Source organism: Arachis ipaensis, chromosome B6, assembly GCF_059453495.1.
Source record: "Arachis ipaensis isolate K30076 ecotype BB chromosome B6, ASM5945349v1, whole genome shotgun sequence".
Classification (NCBI taxonomy): domain Eukaryota; kingdom Viridiplantae; phylum Streptophyta; class Magnoliopsida; order Fabales; family Fabaceae; genus Arachis; species Arachis ipaensis.
Window position 1 is genome coordinate 20787263 of NC_142441.1, and position 22584 is coordinate 20809846.

Below are 22584 nucleotides of genomic sequence, written 5' to 3' on the forward strand. Positions count from 1 at the left end.
ATTACAACAACCGATTTGAAAACCGAAAAAATCGATTTTTTTTTGTTTTTTTCTGATAAAACCGATCAGTTCGGTTCGGTTTTCGGTTGGCTCGATAGAAACCGAACCGAACCGAAGATATGCATACATTTCAATGTTTTAACCATTTTAACCTTAACCCCTAACTATTTCAATGTTTTACTCTTATTATTTCAGTTTATTGACTATTTTAAACTTCTAATTATTGTGATTCATATTCTTCTCATTAGAAATTAAAAACCGAAAAAACCGACCGAACCAAACTACTGTTGGTTCGGTTTGGTTGTTGTAAAAGCAACAAATCGAATGGTTGTGTGTCTGTAAGAATCGAACATATCAATTTGGTTGGTTTTTGGTCCAAAACCGAACCAAACTGAACCGATAATACTCCTAGTAACATGTGACATATTTTTATTGTAAAATTAGAGATATATAATAGATATAATAGATTAAATGAGTTAAAGAAAAGAGAAGAGAAGGGATTGAAAGTGGTGCGAGATACAAAGAATGTGTGTTGAAAAGTAGGAGGTATTGAAAAAAAAATTGAACGAAAAAAATTAAACAGAATTAATTGAATTATAAAAATATTTTAGATATTTTAAATTTTAAATAAATTTTAAATTAGACATATTTGAGTTAAAATTAATTTTAAAAAAATATAAAATTAAATTAAATTTTATTAAAATTAATTTAATTATTTTCATTTTAAATACTGAAATTAAATTCAATTCTAACGGAAATTAAATTTTCACGGATTTCCAAACATCCTGTAGAGAACCAGCAAACACAAACTGTTTAAATTTTGTACGTTTGTATTATCCTTGAGAGAAAGTTTGGGAACGAACATTAACATTACAACTAACAGATAAAATAATAAAAAAAAAAGCATATATTCAAACTCATACAAATAAGAACATTCAAAATTCTATTAGAAAATTTGAACTTAATAAAATTTATTTAGTAAATTTTATACTAAAATCGTTTAGGAACCTGTTATAATGTTAATCGAAATCTTTTATATCTATTATATATTCTATTATCTCTAATTTTATAATTAAAATATGTTATATGTCATCTTTTCGTTGTAATTAGAATCAAATTTTTCTTCTAAAATTAAAAAATTTTTCTCTTCTCCTTACTAATTTTACAACCAAAATGTACTACATATTATTCTTTTATTATAATTAAAATTAAATCTTTCTCTCTAAAATTAAAGAATTTTTTCCTCTTCCTTACTAATTTTACAACCAAAATATGTCACATGTCACTCCCTCATTACAATTAAAATTAAATCATTCCCTCCAAAATTAAAGAATTCTCTCCTCCTCCCTCTTTCTTTCTCTATTTCTCTCATTCCTTCAACCACTCTATCTATTTTATATATCATTATCAATATCAATGACTAATTACTAATTTGACAATCAAAATGTTCAACATGACATTTTTTAATTGCATTAAAATTAAAATTGAAATATTGAAATTGAAATATACCTATAACATGTATCATATATTACTATCTAATTTAATAATCAAATGTGTCACATGATACTCTCTTATTAAAATTGAGAGAAAATATTTTTTTTCAAGATTAATAAACTCCCTAAATTCTTTCATCTATCTCTCTCTAATTTTCTATTTCTCTCTACTATTTTTTCTCTATATATAATTTATATTTTATATTAGTAATTTGACAAATTAAAATATATCATCTGATATTTTTTTACAATTAAAATAAATTTTTTCTTCCAAAATTAACAAATTCTCACTCTCACTCTCATTCTTCATCTTTATCTTTCTCTCTCTTTTCTTTCATTCTCTATTTTTCTATCTTTTTGTTCTACAGAAAACAAAATTAACAAAATAATATAATTCAAATAAAAATTATTATTATTATTATTATATACATAGTTTTTTAGTTTTTTATTTAGTTTTAAATTTTCACCACTTATCTTTTTAATCTATATTTTTTTCTTATTTTAAATATTTATTACATATAATTTGGAGAGAATACTAATGTTATAATTAAAAATTAGAATCAAGATTCAATTATTTTAAAAAAAATAATTTTGAGTTAATTTTATAATTATTAGTATAATTTTATTATACTAATATCTAATTATATTTTTATATACATAGAGAAAAAAAATATTATTTTTAAATAGCAAGTATAAAAATTAATTATTTCTATTTGTGTAATAGATTTAACACTTAATTAAATGTAAAAGTATACACATTAAATTGTTTTAAATTTTAGATAACGAATGTTAAAATTAATTATTACTAAAAAATTAGACTTTTTCATATAAAAATAATAACTAAAAATCTTATTATTTGATTTTTTATCTACAAATACCTTGGTCTTCTTAGCCAGTAACTTTTGTTAACCTACAATTTTTTTTGTAAAGTAGTTTAATTTTATAAATTTTTTATGCCATGCATAATCTATGCTGCCAGAACAAAATGGATCGTAATTTTAAAAATTTTATATTTCCGTAATATTATTATGGGTAAAAATACTAATTGGTTACTAAAATATTAGTTTTCTAACATTATTTTATTATTAATTAGGTCATTATTAAGAAAGTGCCTTGGCTAATTAATTACTTATATATTTTTTATGATCAACTTTTTATAAAATGGTTTTCTCATGATCATCCAATTAATATTCTAATATTAGTTTTGAAGTTGGATTAATTATATAATGAAAGTGCAGAAGAATTATAGTATTTGAATTGGAAATTATTGGAAATTATAGGAATGGTGGGGCTAACTAGCATATATATGGATGAGGATTATTAATTATGACAAGTGTGATCCATTGCATCAGATTCTAGAGGGACTCGTGTGAGATTACGCACACAATGCCAGATGTAATCATCACGAGTTCCACATCAAGATCGACGGTGTAGAATGGATGTATCTCTCCAAGAAGCTGTGTCTTATAGTAGTATTTATGGTGCAATAACACAGTGCTTCATGAGAGCAAACAGTGCTATATATGTTCCCTTGTTTTCATACTGATGAGTGAGTGAACGAACAGAGAAGATAGATGGGGAAGAAGAGACAAGAGAAAGAGAGGTCGGTGCCGAAGGGGTGTCTGGCGATAAAGGTGGGTCAGGAGGGAGAGAAGCAAGAGAGGTTTGTGGTGCCACTCATTTACTTCAACCACCCTCTTTTCATGCAGCTTCTCAAGCACGCCGAGGATGAGTACGGTTTTCACCACAGGGGCGGCACCATCACCATCCCCTGCCATGTCCAACACTTCAGGCATGTTCAAGGCATCATTCATAGGGACTCTCTCTCCAACCACCGCAACTCTCCTCGCTGCTTTGGCTTCTCATGATCCACCACCTACTCATACCATCATCGATCGATCATAATGTAATTTAGCAATTAGCTAGGTTTAACTTTTCTTTACTACTTTCTTAGTTTCAGTTGAGTTAGGAACCGTCAACAGTAAAAAGGGTAAGAAAAAGGGGCCCTTAGAAAATAACTTCTGGCTGTTTTTTTTTTTTTTTCTAGTATCATCTGTAGAAAAAATATATATGCTTCTCTTCTTTTCCTTATTTTGGTGAAGAATTTGTGGGCATTTAATGGCATTGGAATAACAATAGGCGGGTTCACTCCTTTTTGCTGGGAAAGAAGGGAAAAATGGACGGTAAGTACGGACAAAAAAACAGTGTCGTTATTTTCATGTGAGTCACTGATATTAATGGGTCTTATTCAGTTCTGTAAGGTTTGTCATCAAATGAGAACATCGCAACAAACTGCATACTGCGTAGTGCATGCATAAGTCTCCTCCCATATCTAGCTCTGTCTCTGTAACTCAAGTTTCTAATGGCAATTAACCATAGGGATTCGGATCTCTCTCTCTCTCTCTCGATGACTTTTTTTTTTTTTTTTAAACAATATTCATGCCGTACCAAAGCTGCAGATAATAGAATGGCCTTCCCCCGGTTCCCATCATCAAGCGCGACGAACTAGAGTATAGTAACACGTCAATAAATATGTTTGAAATGTACGTGTCCCTAACTAAACTGTATAATTTATTCGAAATTATGTAAAAAAGAAAAGACCAGCCATAAGTTACCCTCCACGAGTTTTTGCGGTAACTGAGGAAGTAGTTCGTGGGTACAATATACAATCATATATTCTTCTTCTCCTCATATTTGTGTCCTTGGAAGATTATATTTATTTATTTATTCAACTGGGCTGCACAGAACACTAAAAACAGAAATATAGAAATACAAAATTATATTTAACAGATAAGATATACACATAGATATATTTTTCTTTTTAAATTTATCGTATAAAAAAATTAAAATAAATTAAATTTTTATAATTTATTTTTTTATATTTAATTTTTTTTTAAAGTTAGGAATGAGATTTGAACTCATCACCTCTAAGTGAATATAGAGAGACTATGTCATTTGAATTATAGTTAGTTGGCATTTTTTAAGAGAGCTACTCACATAAAGACGCTGAAAATGTCTTTTTATAAAGATATTTTTTAATAATTAAAAATTAACACATATAATCGATTAAATCATATTATTTTTGTCAAGATTAGACTAGACAAATTGATTTGACCGAAAAATAGTGAATCAAATCTTGAACTGGTCTAAATTAATATTATTTTTTTATAGAAAATGACTACAATATCCTATTATAGAAAATAACTAAAATACTTCTATTATATATATATATATATATATATTAATTTTGAAAATCCTAAATTTTAGTCCTTTATTTTTCTAAATTTCTATCATAGGGTTAGGATTTAGAATTTTTAAAATTAATATATAAAGGTATTGTAGTCATTTTTTATAAAAAAAAATAATATTAATTTAGACCAGTTCAAGATTTGATTCACCATTTTTTCGGTTAAATCAATTTATCTAGCTTAATTTTGACAAAAATAATATGATTTAATCGATTATATATGTTAAATTTTAATTACTGAAAAACATCTTTAAAAAAAGATGTTTTAGGCATCTTTATTTGAGTGGCTCCTTTTTTTAATACTTAATTTATCATCAAACTAGATATAAAAATAATTTTTTGTCTCTTTTTTAAGTTTTATTCTTAGTGTTGTGTCGTAACCTGTTGTTGTAACCAAATAAATGTAGCGCCAGTTCCAAGCGCGTAGTCCTAAGAAAGAGACGTATATACATCTCTTCTTCGATATCTGGTTTGTTTAAGTAATTTACTTTGTTGACTTAAGTTTCAATTTTTTTTCTTTTACAAAATAATTTTGTGAACACTTCACTGATAAACGTTGGGCCCATTATTGAGCATGTTAGGAATATAGTTGAGTTCGTTCTCTGAGAAAAGCAGCAGTGATCGATCTTTTTGGATCTCTACCTTTTTATGGAGGCTTTCTGACAAGTCTTGAGCAGGCTGCATGGTGGTCTGCAAAAGAGTCAAAGGAGAAATAATTTGATTTTACTTTTTGTTTTCACTAAGGAGCAATGAGTGGACTTATTGACGTTGACTGCAACACTAATAATGTATGTGAGGGAAGATATGGGGGCGCCTTTAATTAGAGTGAAGTAGAACAGAGCGATGATCTCCTTGTAGCGCATATTGGACGATGCAACTTGCTTGGAATTTGATTTTTTGTACTGGTTAGAAACGTTCGGAAACAAATGAATAAGCACGCTACGGGCTCAAACCCGTAGAAACATAGTATCTGCAAACTGCAAAATAGGGCGAGAGCAGAGAGCAGGAATATTGACTCGACCTTTCCTCATACCATATCAGCTATCACACTCATTTATACACATTGTTCTTTCCCCCCACCCATCCAGAAACAAAAAATGAAGAAACTAAATTCCTATAAACCTATAAGATCTTTTCTCCCTACCTTTATATGCCAAAGGTCTAAGGTCATCGGTGTCTTGGGTTTGACCGGAGAGTCACGCCATGTAAGAATTTTGTATATCCAAGTAAATTGAGCTTCCCATCAGTATTTCGTATCCAATCTTTGAGAATGGCATAAGCTGAAGGACCAAGATTCAACTCCTGAAGCCACACGATAAAGGAAAAAACATAGACAAGCATAAATTATAATAACCGAGGTAAAAGAAATAGAATAATATGACGAAAAGAAACTGCTACCACTTACTCTTGCTAACTCTTCAACTGATATCACACGGTTGCCTTCTCTCTCAAAATGCTCAAAAGCAGTATTGGCAATATCTTCCCACCTATCATGTGCCTCCAGTTGATAAGTGCTAATAGCAGCGGCACAAAATTCTTCGAAATCCATCTTCCTATGGGCAAGTGGTTCCATCTACATACAGTATTATTATTCAACCCAGAAAATGAATATGGGATTAGGGTAGCAGGAAGACTCTTGCTGTTTGGGCAAAACGTTTAAAAATGAATAGCATAGCTTGGAACTTGTGTGCTCAATAATTCCAAAGCAATGGGAATAGCTCACCGCATGTATGATTTCGAGAACCCTTGACTCCCTCATGGCATCAGTGGCATGACGAGCAAGAGCCTGTAAATTTCAAATTTAAAAACTTAATCATAACGACAGAAAAAGTCCTAAAGAAATGATGGAGGAATGCATGACCAATTAACCACAACCTTTCGAAGTACATGTTCATGTTGATATCTATGGAATAAATAAAAATATGCAGAAGCTAGCAAGATTACTGAATGATATGATCATCACACACAACACACAAATATAACTCCACATTATCAATCATAACGAGACTTGCAGAGTTAATAGTGAAGCAGTAGATAACCATTTTGAAATTGTCAAGGGAGACATGCCCATCTCTATTTGGTTCCAACAATCTGAATTGTACTCTAAGATAAACTAACTCATCCTCTGTCAAGGCTTTTGAAAGGGCCTGTATAAACAACGTGAAGGGGAAAAGAATTAGTTAGTATCCTGTGCAGGAAAGAATACAATAAAATCTTCAGTTTGATATTTATAAAATGAAATAAGCATGTGCTATATCTGTTTAGAAAGTAGTATAAATTAATAACAGCACATTGGAAAAAATATATATTTATTCAGTAAAAAGTGCACATGAACTCACTGCAGACATGTTTTACTTTCCCATTTTCATTTGTAATTGAAAAAGTTAACAAAAATTTGTCAAGGTTATATAATAATAAAAACAACATTTCCTTTACAATTTTATCTTTAAAAAATTTGCCAACTGAAACTGAACAAAAAGATTATCTAAGCATATGCTTATTCACGGGAGGAAATGAACAATACCTTCACTGCTGCACGCTTGAATGGAGTCGCATGAAGATATGACTTCACTAGTTTATAAATTAATATATCTAATGGAATAGGACGACTGTCATCCCTTAACCAAGGGTGAGCTGCAGTTACAGAAGTGCGCATTGATTAGTTTCCTGAGTCGATTTGCAATGAACAGGTCTCTAGATCTACCATTATGTACATCTAATCTTGTATTACAAATGGAATCAACTGAGATACAAAAATGCTATTCGTATACCAAAATTAGCCACTAAAATCAGCCACCAATGTATTTGTGTATAAATACATGTGTGGATTTAATTTATTTTCAATATATATTTGTAATCCAATATGTATTTTATACTGGTGTCTAACTTTGGTATACATGTAGTATAGTCGATTGAGTTATCTTGTGGTAGTCTACCATAACATAAAATGCACTTCTATAATGTAGAAATACCAGAAAAACAAAAAGTTATCTAAAATTGTATCTTTTTTTCCCACTTCCCGAGGAAGAATATAATTGGATGTGAAATTCCACAACCGTCAACATTGAAGTATATATTCAAATCGTAGTAATAATATCAAATTCTTATTCTTTACATACAAAAACATACATATTTCTTTTGGTGCAATGTACCAAAAAATATCCTATTCCTGGTTTGCCAATTTCCACAAATTATAATATCATGATAACAAGAAAGGAACATTACACAGAATCTAAAACCAACCATAAATAATCTAAAGTGTATCAAAACTTACTCAGTGCTTGGACAGCGGTCATTCTTTTCCTGTAATCCTTGTTTAAGAGCCTTTTGACAAAGTCCTTAGCCTCTGAAGACACAGTTGGCCAGGGTAGATCATCGAAGTTGGGATCAGCTCTGAGCACTGCACGAAAAATTCCAGATTCTGTTCGAGCCCAGAAAGGCCGACTTCCACATAGTAAGATGTAGGTGATAACACCGATACTCCATATATCTGCTTCTAGACTATATGACCTGTGAAGGACCTCAGGTGCAACATAATATGCACTCCCAACAATGTCATTCAACCGTTCATCTGTATATGAATATCAACATGTATGAAAGGAAAACTTAGGAGAATTGGCTTTATATCAACATCTAAAGATGCATGAACGAAAGGCCGCAGTAATCTTATAGATAATGACAACGTGGGACAATACTAAAGTTAAGAATCAATCTAATAATTACCTGGCCTGATGAAATCAGATAGACCAAAATCTATAAGCTTCATATCAGCATCTTCGCTCCTTGAAGTGAAGAGAAAATTCTATAAAAGTTAACGCAGACAAGTTATCAGCAACATTATTTAGTTTTATCCTTATATAACTGAGTCCAAGAAGACTCTAAAACTTGATGTTAACATTACAAATAATAGGAACAAATATTAAATGCACAAACCTCAGGCTTTAGGTCACGGTGGACAACACCTTGAAGATGACAAAAAGCAACTACACTTAGAATCTGCAAAACTATAACCTTGGCGTCCTCCTCTGTATATCTTCCCCCCCTAGAATACAGGATAACATTCCTCAATCAAATTAAAAGGTCATACCAAGTTGAAAACCGCAATTCCGCAAATATCAAGGAAGGTCAACTTAGTATATGAGGCTCCTAAAGTTATGGACTGCAGTGTTGGGATTGTAAAAATAACCTATACCCCCACAAGTAAAGACTATTTTCACAACATGGACCTGTGACCACTAGGTCACAAGGCAGCAATCCTACCATTTTCCCAAGACTCAACCTCCTAGAAAATCAAAAGTTACAAAGATAATGAAACACTAACCTTGACAAAATCCGGTCAAGAAGCTCCCCACCTTCACACAATCTGATAAAAAAATAAAATAAAATCAATAAGCATCACTAGAAGATGCATGCTACTACATTATCATCTTTTACTAAGCCTACCATGTCCACCATCAAAATATTAGTTGAGTAGAAGCAGAAAAACCAGAAATTAACTACAGATATTGACAGTAAAATAATGGGTATAAGAGCACCAATTTCCTATCTATAGTTCAATCTAGCCCACTAATCAAGGATATGTACAAAGAAAACATAAGAAAGATTGTACAAGATATAATACATACTCCATAACTATGTACACGTTGTTGGCATCCTCGTAAGCATCATAAAATTTGACAAGATGCTTATGGCCAGATAGAGCTTTTAATAGCTTCACCTCTCTACGAACATCTTCAATTGCTATTGCCGTGGTCATCTGCCATAAGTAACACGTTGATTCAACTAATTGTGGTCATAAGTCATAACTTTTATAACTGGATGAAGCAAAAATAGCATAGTTGCATAAAAATCCAAATTATTCAACCCAAATAACAAATGTATTTTGAGATATATTCTCTAAAGATATTTCAAAAGTATGGGACGGAAGTCTTGTTGTTGTAAATTGCAAAAGCAACAAATGCAACAAATGCAAGTCCAACAAAAACAGAAGTAAAATCAAAGTAACGACAACAGTTTCAATCGCAACAAGGAAAACAGCATAGCTTTCTTATCAAGGGCTACAGAATTAAAAATTTCAGAAAACCACTGTGGCAGGAATTTCTAGACTTCATTCCGTTCCATGTAACTTTATAACCAGTTCCTATTTCAATATCCAATAGGAACGAAAGGGGACAAAGACAATGGCTGGAATGTCATAGATTCCCGGCAATGGATCAACCAAAGACTGACAAAATTCAACCTGAATTGTCCAAATGCCATCATAAGAGTCCAAAGTAATCACAATCAACCATCCAAGACAAACAAACAAATAAATTAAGAATCAACTAGGACAAGAAGTAAGTAGAAGACTCAAAAAGAGAATATATAAAGAGAAGGATGATACATAAAAGGGGCAGGAATTGGAGTACCTTGGCCTTGGAAATGATTTTGACAGCAACAAGCTGGTCTTTGAGCTCACCCTTCTTCACCCTGGCGGAGCAGGTATGACCAAAATGCCCTCGCCCCACTTCGTTTCCCAGCTCATACTTAGCTCCAAAGTTCTTTCCATAACCGAAGCTCTTGTCAAGAGACTGCTCAGCCACCGCCTCCGCCTCCGCCCCTCGATCCTCCGGTATCGGCCCCTCCTTCGGCTTACCCTGCCCCAGCCTCTTCGCCAGCGACGCCCTTATGTGCTTCGCCGGAGACGGAGGAGGAAACGGCCGTCTGAAGAACCTCCTCGGCGTAGTCCCCCTGGCCGGCGACGGCGACACCCCGTCCCCCGGCAACGGGCTGGCGTTCACGCCGTGAGGGTACGGGCTTGGCCATGGGCTCGCATGTGAGGACGAGCGCGCCGGCGTGTACTTCACCGACGGGAAGCCGTTGGTGGCGGCGGAGGAGGGGAGCGGGGAGCGAAATGCTTCCCCGGAGGCCTCAATTGCGGCGGCTGGGTCGACGTCATGGTGGTTACCGGCGGTGGGATTGGGCTTGCCGTAGCACTGGCCCATGGGAAGAGAGATGCAGCGGCGGTGCGGTTTGTTGGGTTGGGCCGAGTCAAAGGGCGGACATGGGCCGGTCCAGAAACGACGGCCCGGATCCGACTAGGCACCGGAGCGGAGAGATCTAACTGCGGGAAAACGATAAAATAAGAGAATTTGAGTCAGGTAGGGTTGTAGAGAGAGAAAGAGACAGAGAGTGAGACAAAGACAGAAACAGTGAAAAGCAAATACATGGTGTGCTGTTGAAGTGTGTGTGTGTTTATAGCAAAGAAACAAACAAAGCCGCTACACCGAGTCTCAGTGTGAAGAGAATTGCCCCCAGCTTCGCAGTGCAGATCTGCGCCTGATCAGGGCCGTTCTATTTTGTCTTTTGCTAGTATTTAGCTAAGCTACCCTTTTGATTTGGCCTTTATGAACTGTGACACGTGGCGGGTTTGGGAACTGGGAAGGAAGGTAGGTGTAGGGTACGGGAAAATATTAAGAATGCGTCCGATTCCACGATGGCTGTCAACTTGTCTTCTATCAATAAATTTCAATGGTAGGATTTCATTTGAGATAGCTATACTCCATTATTTGATAGCGCATAATAAAAGAACCCGTCTTTCTTCATCTACCTGCTGCTGCTACGTACGGCCATTGCAATCCAACTCTCAGTAGTCACCGTCGGTACCAGTACGACTAACTTAAAATTCTCATCCAACTTTACGATAATCTCGGACACTCACAGGCCTCGAATTTCTTTAAGATTACTACCAACAAAACGAATTAAACTAAAGGAAATATGCTAGAAATTGAAATCCTTGATACACATGCATAACTAGAAGAGTCTCCTTTTCTTTTTTCTTTAGAGTATGTGTAGCTTATAGAACGATGTTTTATGTGAATGGAATTAAAAGAATCACGCGATTAACAATAATTATATTGGCAACATTTCAGAAAAGTATTCACAAAGTAACGAAGGTCAACTTTCAAAAGTGTGCATTTCCATCAATTAGCTATTTAGATAAAACTTGATGAATAATGTTGTATTCCATGCCACTCTTAAAATTATGACTAGTCTAACCTATAATTTTCATGGTAATATTTGCATACATACCAAGAAAAAATCAAGTATTTATCTCCTTTCCCCTCATTCAGCTTGATGAATCAATTAGTGAAGGAATAGTATATCTAGTACTTCCTCTGATTACCAACTAATTGAAAAGGAAATAAGGAAATATAATGGAATAGATTTATCCGCAAAATTTGACAAAAAAGGACATATATAAATACAGTGGGTGGGTATGGATGATGCCAATTGTATGCAACAATGAGGAGTAGTTGTTTTTTGTTAATGCCTTAATGGTCATTCACTCCCACGCTAGCTAACGCTATTCGTGGAATCTGAATATATGACCTCACTAACTTATGTACTAACTATTAAATCCTCCTACAAAGGATAATGTTTCGTTGCTCAATATCTGACCTTGCAATAAAAGATTAAAAAAGGAACAAAAAAAAATCAACTGTTACTAAGTCCACATATAATATGAACGTTTGTGTCTATCTATCAGTTTCATAAATTGTGATTAAAAAAAAGAACGCGGTATATATGATTGTAGTATGATTGGGCAACTCGTTATGCTCAACATTTCCTTAGTGACATGCATGGTTAATTAACTGATTATGTAGTGTCATTTTCACCATTACTTGTTCTTAATTTTCTGTCATCAAATATATATTGACTATTTCAGTAATTCTTCCCAGGCTGTCGTCAATGACTACTCTTATGCATTGCACCTAATAAATTCTATATTGTACTAGTGATATAATATACTACGGCTATACCCTTTCTAGTGAGTTAAGTAATGATAATCGTATAAAAAATACGCCACAAATTATTTTATTTTAAACATGTACGTATGCATGTATGTCATAGCTAGAATACTGTTTTATTAGTGAACCTACCTATAAATAACCACCTTCATTACTTTTTCTGCATGTTAGGTCCGTCTAATATTTTCTGCATATCATTTTAATTAACCAGTTTGTTTATAAAGAGAAAGGAAGAAAAGGGAGGGGGGGGGGATAATATGCATTGACAGTATAAATATTCTAATACATACTATCTGATCTACACATAAAAAGGTCCTATGTCTAGTCACCAAAAAAAAAAAAAGGTCCTATGTCTATGTTATTATCAATATTAAACCAACTCCAATATGATTTTAACAAAATAACTATTATGAATGATGTGTCAAAATTCTGTTCATTGTGACCAGAAAAACATATTGTTAAATTTTAATAGCTTACACTTTTAAAGATGAATTAATTATGATACGATGATATTATAACTTATTTTCTATTTGTTAGTTGAGTCATCCATAAGTGTTTAATTCGGTAAATTTACAAATGAAATATCCGGTTTTAAATCTAAAACTGTTATATTTAAAATTTTAAATTACTTGAAGATATGACTAATAAAATCAATATATTATTTCTAGATGATCTTCTTTTTCTTTTTCCCTAAATTTAGGGTTATTGGATTCCTCGGAGGAGAAACATATACATGATAGGTTAAAGGAAATCACAGCAAAAAAAGAATTACATCCAAAAACTTTTTCTCCGGCAATACCATGAAGGATTGTGAAGAGATATAAAAAAATTGGAACAAATATACCTTTTTAAGTTTAAGATGATTTTGGGTTATACAAATGATGACAAATATTTATTGGGTTAAAGCTCAAATATATTTAATTATGTGCTAAGTGATGCAAACCTAATCAAATGTTGTTTCAGCCCACTCCAGTAATGCTTCAGTAAATTAAAGTGTTACATCTCCAAACTTTAAGCCCATCACAGCAAATAGAAGGCAGCTCATTTGTTCCTTGATGCTTTAAGTTAATGAACAAGGCTAATGCTTCTCATAGCACCGTTCAGCAATTAAATGGTTATGTATTTGTTAAAAGTAATAAGAGGACAGTTGGAAAGAGAAAAGGATAAGTGTTGCTCTAATAAAGCAAGAAGGATACAAGGACACCCCACTAACCCATGAGCATCATTTTGGATCATGGTTGAGCAAAACACAAACGAGCAAAGAGCAATAGCAGCAGGGGTTATGGAGAAGAATGAAAAAGGAGTGCATGCCAAGAAAGAAAGAAAAGCAAAGGACTACAGAGGTGGTGGTCGGGCTCCTCGACCAGCAGAAGTAGTGGAGCATGATGGAGAAGGATTACAGCCAGCTGTGACAGCTCCAACGGGCAGCAAGGACAAGCAAAAGTAATAAGAAGCAAAAATGAAGACAAGCTGAAGATATATAAAAAGTCTCATTTCAACATTTCAAAGGAAGAAAAAGAGAGCACACACACTCAAAGCATCATCTCTAACATGGAGCTGAAATCTTTTTCTTCTACTCAAGCTTAATTTCTGATTTTCTTTGTTATGGTTGTCTTAAGTCATTTTATGTTTTGAGAAAAGACTGATTATGTGAGGTTGAAAAGCCAAGAGAGAAAAGGTAAGAGAGAAGCATAATAGTCACTGTTTTCTGATGTAATTGAGTTGTTGAACTAGAATTAGTTTTCCTTACAAAGTTGGGTTAGCACTTGGTGAGTTTTGAATCTGTTAGGATTTTCCTTCCAAGTTGGGAAAGCACTTTGCGTAGCTAAGCTTTGGTGAAGAAAGCTTAGGGGTAGATACTAGTTGAATTAGGGTGTAATTTAATAGTATTAGTGAATGTAATCAGTGGATAATAGTAAAAATTTCACCATAGTTTGTGGTGGAGACTGAACGTAAGATTCATTGCACCAAGAATCCAAATCAGGATATATGCTGGTCTCTTTCTTCTCTTCCTCACTCTTTTTCTGTTCTGCACATGAGATAAAATGAAATAATCTCCTGCAACTTAAGTTTCTGCGAAAACAGAATCGGAAATTTAACTTAATACAAACTATACAAACTTGATTCAACCTCCCCTTCTCAAGTTCAATCAGCACCATCACACTTGCATGATATAAGGATCTGAGTTGTTGCGGCAAAATTCGAACCCCCAATATTTACTTAAGCGGATGAGTGAATTGACCACTCGACCAGTTCAAGTTGCTTGATATTATTTACTCTTTGTAACTAAAATATAAACTCTTGTATCATGTATGAATTCGGTCATCATTAGCCAATGATTTCAATTCTATTTTTGGGTAAAGAAGGGGCCAGGGTCCCAAAATAAAAGAAAAAAAAATAGAAAGCGGGGAGAACAAAAAGGTATTTAACAACTAGTACACTGACCAAAAAAAAAAAAACAACTAGTAGTTGGGCCTTTATCTCTAATATTTGACCAATTTATTTACCCTCAATTATAGCTAGGCCATGAATCATTTAAGCCTTCGTACGATGTTTTCGTCATAGCTAGTGTACACGAGTAGTAAATTATTACAAGATGTAAATTATTAAATTAAAATAGCAAAACTGATACAAGATTTTTTATTCTACCATTTTCTTTACAGATCTTCTTTTTTAAGATGATTATTTACATTAAAATATTTTTATATAAAATAATAATTAAAAATAATTAAATAATTTAATATATTTAACAAACTTATATAATATAATACATATTTTAATTAGAATAAATTGACAAATAAATTCCTAAAAATTTCGCTTCGAACAAATTAATTTCTGAAAAAAATATATTAATAAAGTTTTATAAAATAATAAATGTGAACACATTACCTTTAAATTAATTTTTATAATTAAGATAAAAAATTTTAATTTAAACTATCTTGTCAATGTCTAATATTACAAAAAATTTTATTAATATTTTTTTTTTAAAAATTAATCTATTTAAAATATAAATTTTAAAAAATTTATTTATCATTTTATTTATATTATTTTCATATAAAAAATATCTTAGTTACCTTTCCTTAACAATAATAATCCTTCTTTTTCTTTTACTTTTGACTTTTTAATTTCAACGAAACCAAAAAGATGGGACAGCTTGGATAACTGATCAATTTACATTAACTAAAAAGAAGGGGGAAAATCAACTTTTCCCGTAAACTGAGGGTGATATTACATATTAGGATTAGAATTAGAATATAACTATTATTTTTTCTTAGAGAAGTTTTAAATATTGATAAATTTATTTATGAAAAAAAATTACAATTATACACATAAAATATAGATTTTGTATAACAAAATTATTTAAATATTAAAAAATTATTTAAAAATTCTAAATTATCCATCTTTTCACCATTATTACCATCATTCTTTATTTCTATCTCTAAATCTTCAATATTAATCTATCCTCTTTCTCAGTAACCATTAGTTTATCACTCTCATTTTTGTCGACGCTGCTAATCACAACCTCCTTCTCTTTACCACCACTATTATTGCATTATCTCATCTTTCTTGAATTATCTCCAACGAATTCATCCTTTGCCTCATCCTCAAGATGAAGAACCGCCACCGCTTTGGTCTCATTCGGCCTCAGCTCCAGCATCGAGGCGTCAAGATCCGGGGGTATAGTAGGCTGTAGATTCGGCAAGCGAGGGTTTCGACAAAGTAGGTGGCTACTTTGCGCATGGCTCCAACCTAAATACTGTCAATAACTCGATATGCTTTACAAGCGCCTCCGCAAGAGACAGGTTGTTTTGGTGGACTATTTTCGCGCACGCTATGAGTGTAAAACCCAGTCAAACCGTAATTAATTAAATAATAAATTAAATAGGAGCGAATATGGTTAGAAAATCTAGCAATCAGAATTTGATAATTTAAATATGATATTTGGACTTAGTGGATTTTTCTGAGTCAGAAAACATAGTTTTCTGCGTAAAAATGCGTACTGAAATTTTGACTGGCAGTACCGGCTGAGATCTGTCTAGTACTGCAGCTGAGAAAATTAATTATAAGTGAATAAGGCCAAGAAAATAGGAGTTATAATTAGGGAAGATAGAAATATTTAAAATGCGATTTAAAACTCTAATCTTAAAGGTTTTGGCCCAAAATTGGGCCAACGGACTAAAATAAATGAACCGGGCTCAAGTGGGCCCAAGACCCAACATATATAAACATTAGTTATGAGCATTTCAGCTCATTTTACCCTAAAGAAAGGGAGTGGGGCGCTGAAATGGGAGAGGGGTGAGAGGTGAGGGTTCCAACTTCAACTTCAATCTTCAAATCACCATAACTTTTTCTCCGGAACTCTGATTGACGAGCGATTTACGGCCACGCGTTGCTCTTCTCATCCTCTACAATTCTATCTAAGTTTTGTGGTAATTACTCTATTCATCTCTGCCCAGTTTTCAAAATTCCTCACTGTTATGCATTTTTGGATAGTTAGTGTTGAAATCTTGTGATTTTGGTTGTTTAGGGATACTCTAACATGAATTCTAGGCTAGATGCCCCCAGGATAAGTTTGGATTGTGCAAATAGTTGGTACTAATATGCATAATAGATGTGTAATGTGAATTAATGATTGGGTTGAGAATTGTATGAATTTGTATATTTGGTTTGTTAAGAATTTAATGAATTGGATAATGAATGTTGGTTCGTGAAATATGTATTTAAATTGTGAAATTGGGCAGGAGGCCGTGAATATTGGGCCGGAGGTTGGGAAGAGGTAAGGAAGGTAAGTTGATGTATGTATTGTGTGATGATATAAGAGATTATATTGGATAGATTTTAGATATTGAATGTGTGAATAATTGGTTTGATTATTGAATAATAAGGTTTGAGGAATTGAGGTGTGAAATTTGATGTTTTTGGGTGAAATTGTGTAGATGAGGTAGGTTTGGTTTTGGTTGAGTGTAATTATGTGAATGTGGTTGGGTTGTGGCCATTTGGATGAGTGGAAATAAATTTGCCTTGTGAACATTGAAAAAATTGGTGATTTTTATGTTTGGGTAAAAATTGATTTTTGACCAAGTTTGGAGGTCCGTAACTCGATCCACAGAGGTTGGAATTCTTCAAAATTAGATTTTTATGAAAGTTTATTCAAAGATCTTTTCAAGAGTTCGGAAATGGTTGAAAAATGAATTTTGTAGAAGAAGTTATGTGTAGTGGAAATTTGAGGTTTAAAAATGAAAATCTGCAGCTTTTTAACTTAGTAAAATTTTTGGCAAAACGCACTCCCACGCGTAGGTGATGAGCGGATAATTTATACGTTTTTTGGCATTGTTTTTAGTAGGATCTAGTTACTTTTAGGAATTTTTTATTAGTTTTTATGTTAAATTCACATTTCTGGACTTTACTATGAGTTTGTGTATTTTTCTGTGATTTCAGGTATTTTCTGGATGAAATTGAGGGACTTGAGCAAAAATCAGATTCAGAGGTAGAAGAAGGACTGCTGATGCTGTTGGATTCTGACCTCCCTGCACTTAAAGTGGATTTTCTGGAGCTACAGAACTCAAAATAGCACGCTTCCAATTGCGTTAGAAAGTAGACATCCAGGGCTTTCCAGCAATATATAATAGTCCATACTTTGGCCGAGTTTAGATGACGCAAAAGGGCGTTGAACGCCAGTTCTACGCTGCAGTCTGGAGTTAAACGCCAGAAACACGTCACAAGCCAGAGTTGAACACCAGAAACACGTTACAAACTGACGTTCAACTCCAAGAATGACCTCTCCACGTGTAAACTTCAAGCTCAGCCCAAGCACACACCAAGTGGGCCCCGAAAGTGGATTTATGCATCAATTACTTACTTCTGTAAACCCTAGTAACTAGTTTAGTATAAATAGGACTTTTTACTATTGTATTTAGATCATCGGATCATCTTATGATTTTTAGTTCATCTTAGGATCATATTAATCACGTTTGGGGGCTGGCCATTCGGCCATGCCTGGACCTTATCACTTATGTATTTTCAACGGTAGAGTTCCTACACACCATAGATTAAGGTGTGGAGCTCTGCTGTCCCTCACGAATTAATGCAAAGTACTACTGTTTCTCTATTCAATTCAACTTATTCCGCTTCTAAGATATTCATTCGCATTTCAATATGAATGTGATGAACGTGACAATCATCATCATTCCCATACGAATGCGTGCCTGACAACCACTTCCGTTCCACCTTAGATTGGATGATTATCTCTTGGATCTCTTAATCAGAATCTTCGTGGTATAAGCTAGATTGATGGCGGCATTCATGAGAATCTGGAAAGTCTAAACCTTGTCTGTGGTATTCCGAGTAGGATTCAGGGATTGAATGACTGTGACGAACTTCAAACTCGCGAGTGCTGGGCGTAGTGACAAACACAAAAGGATAGTAAATCCTATTCCAGTATGATCGAGAACCTCCAGATGATTAGCCATGCAGTGACAGCGCATCGGACCATTTTCACAGAGAGGATGGGATGTAACCATTGACAACGGTGATGCCCTTACATAAAGTTTGCCATAGAAAGGAGGAAGACTGATTGGATGAAGACAGCGGAAAAGCAGAGATTCAGAGGAACGCAAGCATCTCTATACGCTTATCTGAAATTCTCACCAATGATATACATAAGTATTTTTATCTTTATTTTCTATTTATTTATTATTATTATTCGAAAACTCCATAACCATTTGATATCCGCCTGACTGAGATTTACAAGGTGACCATAGCTTGCTTCATACCAACAATCTCCGTGAGATCGACCCTTACTCACGTAAGGTTTTATTACTTGGACGACCCAGTGCACTTGCTGGTTAGTTGTGCGAAGTTGTGAAGTTATGTTTGGACCATGGTATTGTGCACCAGTTTGTTGGCGCCATTACCAGGGAGAGAACGAACAACAAATTTTACAACCTCAGGATCACAATTTCGTATATCAAGTTTTTGGTGCCGTTGTGGGGGATTGTTCGAGTTTGGACAACTGACGGTTCATCATGTTGCTCAGATTAGGTAATTTTCTTCTTATTTTGTTTTCAAAAAAAAATTTTCAAAAATTTTTCTTTTATTTTCGAAAAAAAAAATTATAAATCTTTTCAAAAATATATTGTTCTTCAGAATTTTTAAGAATGAATTCTAGAGTTTCATGAAGCATGTTGAAGCCTGGCTGGCTGCAAAGCCATGTCTAAATTCTTAGACTGAGGCTCCCAAACCATCATCACAAGAGCAAGCTAGTTGTTCCTAATCCATCTGCTGTTTATGACTGATGTGTATTCTAAAGCTTGGCTGGCTAGTAAGCCATGTCTAACCCTTGGATTAGAGCTTTAGGCTAATATTAAAAGATTCCTGGGATTCATATTAAAAATTTTGAAATCCTTATTTCCTTTTTCAAATAATTTTCGAAAAATCCAAAAAAATCATAAAATCATAAAAATAAAAAAAATATTTTGTGTTTCTTGTTTGAGTCTTGAGTCAATTTCAAGTTTGGTGTCAATTGCATTTTTTCTAAAGATTTATGCATTTTTTCGAAAATTCATGCATTCATAGTGTTCTTCATGATCTTCAAGTTGTTCTTGGCCAGTCTTCTTGTTTGATCTTCATATTTTCTTGTTTTGTGTCTTTTCTTGTTTTTCATATGCATTCTTGCATTCATAGTGTCTGTACATAAAAAATTTCTAAGTTTGGTGTCTTGCATGTTTTCTTTGCATTGAAAATCTTTCAAAAAAATATGTTCTTGATGTTCATCATAATCTTCAAAGTGTTCTTGGTGTTTATCTTGACATTCATAGCATTCTTGCATGCATTCATTGTTTTGATCCAAAATTTTCATGCATTGCATCATTTTTATGTTTTTCTCTTTCATCATTAAAAATTCAAAAAAAAAAAAACATCTTTCCCTTTTTCACTCATAAATTTCGAAAATTTGAATTGACTTTTTCAAAACTTTTTAAAACTTAGTTGTTTTTATGAGTCAAATCAAAATTTCAATTTAAAAATCTTATCTTTTTTCAAAATCTTTTTCAAAAATAAAATCTTTTTCATTTTTCTTATTTATTTTCAAAAATATCATCAACAATTAATGTTTTGATTCAAAAATTTTAAGTTTGTTACTTGCTTGTTAAGAAAGATTCAAACTTTAAGTTCTAGAATCATATCTTGTGATTTCTTGTGAATCAAGTCATTAATTGTGATTAAAAAAATCAAATCTTTTTCAAAACTAATTCTAATCATATCTTCCTATCATATCTTTTTTAAAATATGATCTTTTTCAAAAATTTGATTTTAAAATATCTTTTCTAACTCCTTATCTTCTTATCTTTTAAAAATTGATTTTCAAAATTTGTTTCAACTAACTAATTGACTTTTTGTTTGTTTCTTATCTCTTTCAAAACTACCTAACTAACTATCCCTCTCCAATTTTCGAAAATACCTCCCCCTTTTTCAAAAATTCTTTTTAGTTAATTAATTGTTTAAATTTTAAATTTTAATTTTAACTCTCCTTCAATTTTCGAAAATCATCAACTCATTTTCAAAAATTATTTTCGAAAATTCTCTTTCTCTCTCATTTCCTTCTATTTATTTATTCATCTACTAACACCTCATCTCACCCAAATTCGAACCCACTCTTCCATCTGTGTTCGAATTTTCTCTTCTTCCCTTCTTTACATTACATTCTTTTCTTCTTCTACTCACACAGGGGAACCTCTATACCTGGGTAAAAAGGATCCCTATTATTATTATTTTTCTGTTCCCTCTTTTTCATATGAGCAGGGGCAAGGACAAGAACATTCTTGTTGAAGCAGACCCTGAACCTGAAAGGACTCTGAAGAGGAAACTAAGAGAAGCTAAAATACAACAATCCAGAGATAACCTTACAGAAATTTTTGAACAGGAAGAGGAGATGGCAGTCGAAAATAATAATAATGCAAGGAGGATGCTTGGTGACTTTACTGCACCTAATTCTAATTTACATGGAAGAAGCATCTCCATCCCCACCATTGGAGCAAACAATTTTGAGCTGAAACCTCAATTAGTTTCTCTGATGCAGCAGAACTGCAAGTTCCATGGACTTCCATCTGAAGATCCTTTTCAGTTTTTAACTAAATTTTTGCAGATCTGTGATACTGTTAAGACTAATGGAGTAGATCCTGAAGTCTACAGGCTCATGCTTTTCCCTTTTGCTGTAAGAGACAGAGCTAGAGTGTGGTTGGACTCTCAACCCAAAGATAGTCTGAACTCTTGGGATAAGCTGATCACGGCTTTCTTAGCCAAGTTCTTTCCTCCTCAAAAGCTGAGCAAGCTTAGAGTGGATGTTCAAACCTTCAGACAGAAGGAAGGTGAATCCCTCTACGAAGCTTGGGAGAGATACAAGCAACTGACCAAAAAGTGTCCTTCTGACATGCTTTCAGAATGGACCATCCTGGATATATTCTATGATGGTCTGTCTGAATTAGCTAAGATGTCATTGGATACTTCTGCAGGTAGATCCATTCACCTAAAGAAAACGCCTGCAGAAGCTCAAGAACTCATTGACATGGTTGCTAATAACCAGTTCATGTACACTTCTGAGAGGAATCCTGTGAGTAATGGGATGCCTCAGAAGAAGGGAGTTCTTGAAATTGATACTCTGAATGCCATATTGGCCCAGAATAAAATATTGACTCAGTAAGTCAATATGATTTCTCAGAGTCTGAATGGAATGCAAGCTGCATCCAACAGTACTCAAGAGGCATCTTCTGAAGAAGAAGCTTATGATCCTGAGAACCCTGCAATAGCAGAGGTGAATTACATGGGTGAACCATATGGAAACACCTATAATCCCTCATGGAGAAATCACCCAAATCTCTCATGGAAGGATCAACAAAAGCCTCAACAAGGCTTTAATAATGGTGAAAGAAACAGGTTTAGCAATAGCAAGCCATTTCCATCATCCACTCAGCAACAGACAGAGAACTCTGAACAAAATACCTCTAATTTAGCAAACTTAGTCTCTGATCTATCTAAGGCCACTGTGAGTTTCATGAAT

General features: G+C 33.4%; 1 protein-coding gene and 1 non-coding gene across 3 annotated transcripts; both read right to left on the reverse strand.

Annotated features, from left to right (window-relative positions):
* Window positions 1-5751: 5751 nt before the first annotated feature.
* Window positions 5752-12077, reverse strand: LOC107646107 (CDPK-related kinase 3). Of its 2 annotated transcripts, none has more exons than XM_088491786.1 (12): window positions 11812-12077; window positions 10149-10843; window positions 9366-9496; window positions 9062-9103; window positions 8674-8782; window positions 8464-8542; window positions 8015-8311; window positions 7265-7374; window positions 6780-6887; window positions 6464-6526; window positions 6146-6313; window positions 5752-6042 (listed from the first exon to the last, which is right to left on the reverse strand). In XM_088491786.1, exons 2-12 carry the CDS (start codon window positions 10722-10724, stop codon window positions 5908-5910), a joined length of 1818 nt encoding a protein of 605 aa, XP_088347912.1. In that variant the 5' UTR covers window positions 10725-10843; window positions 11812-12077; the 3' UTR covers window positions 5752-5907. The 2 variants fall into 2 exon arrangements, with proteins under 2 accessions (XP_088347912.1, XP_016205789.1); XM_016350303.3 differs by lacking the exon at window positions 11812-12077 and adding an exon at window positions 10947-11351.
* Window positions 12078-21855: 9778 nt separating this feature from the next.
* Window positions 21856-21963, reverse strand: LOC148554834 (small nucleolar RNA R71). Its single transcript, XR_015888154.1, has one exon. It is a non-coding gene; the product is annotated as a small nucleolar RNA R71 (small nucleolar RNA).
* Between the last annotated feature and the right edge of the window lie 621 nt (window positions 21964-22584).

Coding starts and splice junctions, on each gene's coding strand:
- LOC107646107 (XM_088491786.1), bottom strand. CDS start 10,724: ATGGGCCAGTGCTACGGCAAGCCCAATCCCACCGCCGGTAACCACCAT. Junction 6,888..7,264: donor TCAAGCGTGCAGCAGTGAAG/GTATTGTTCATT, acceptor TTGTTTATACAG/GCCCTTTCAAAAGCCTTGAC. Junction 6,527..6,779: donor CCCTTGACAATTTCAAAATG/GTTATCTACTGC, acceptor TGAAATTTACAG/GCTCTTGCTCGTCATGCCAC.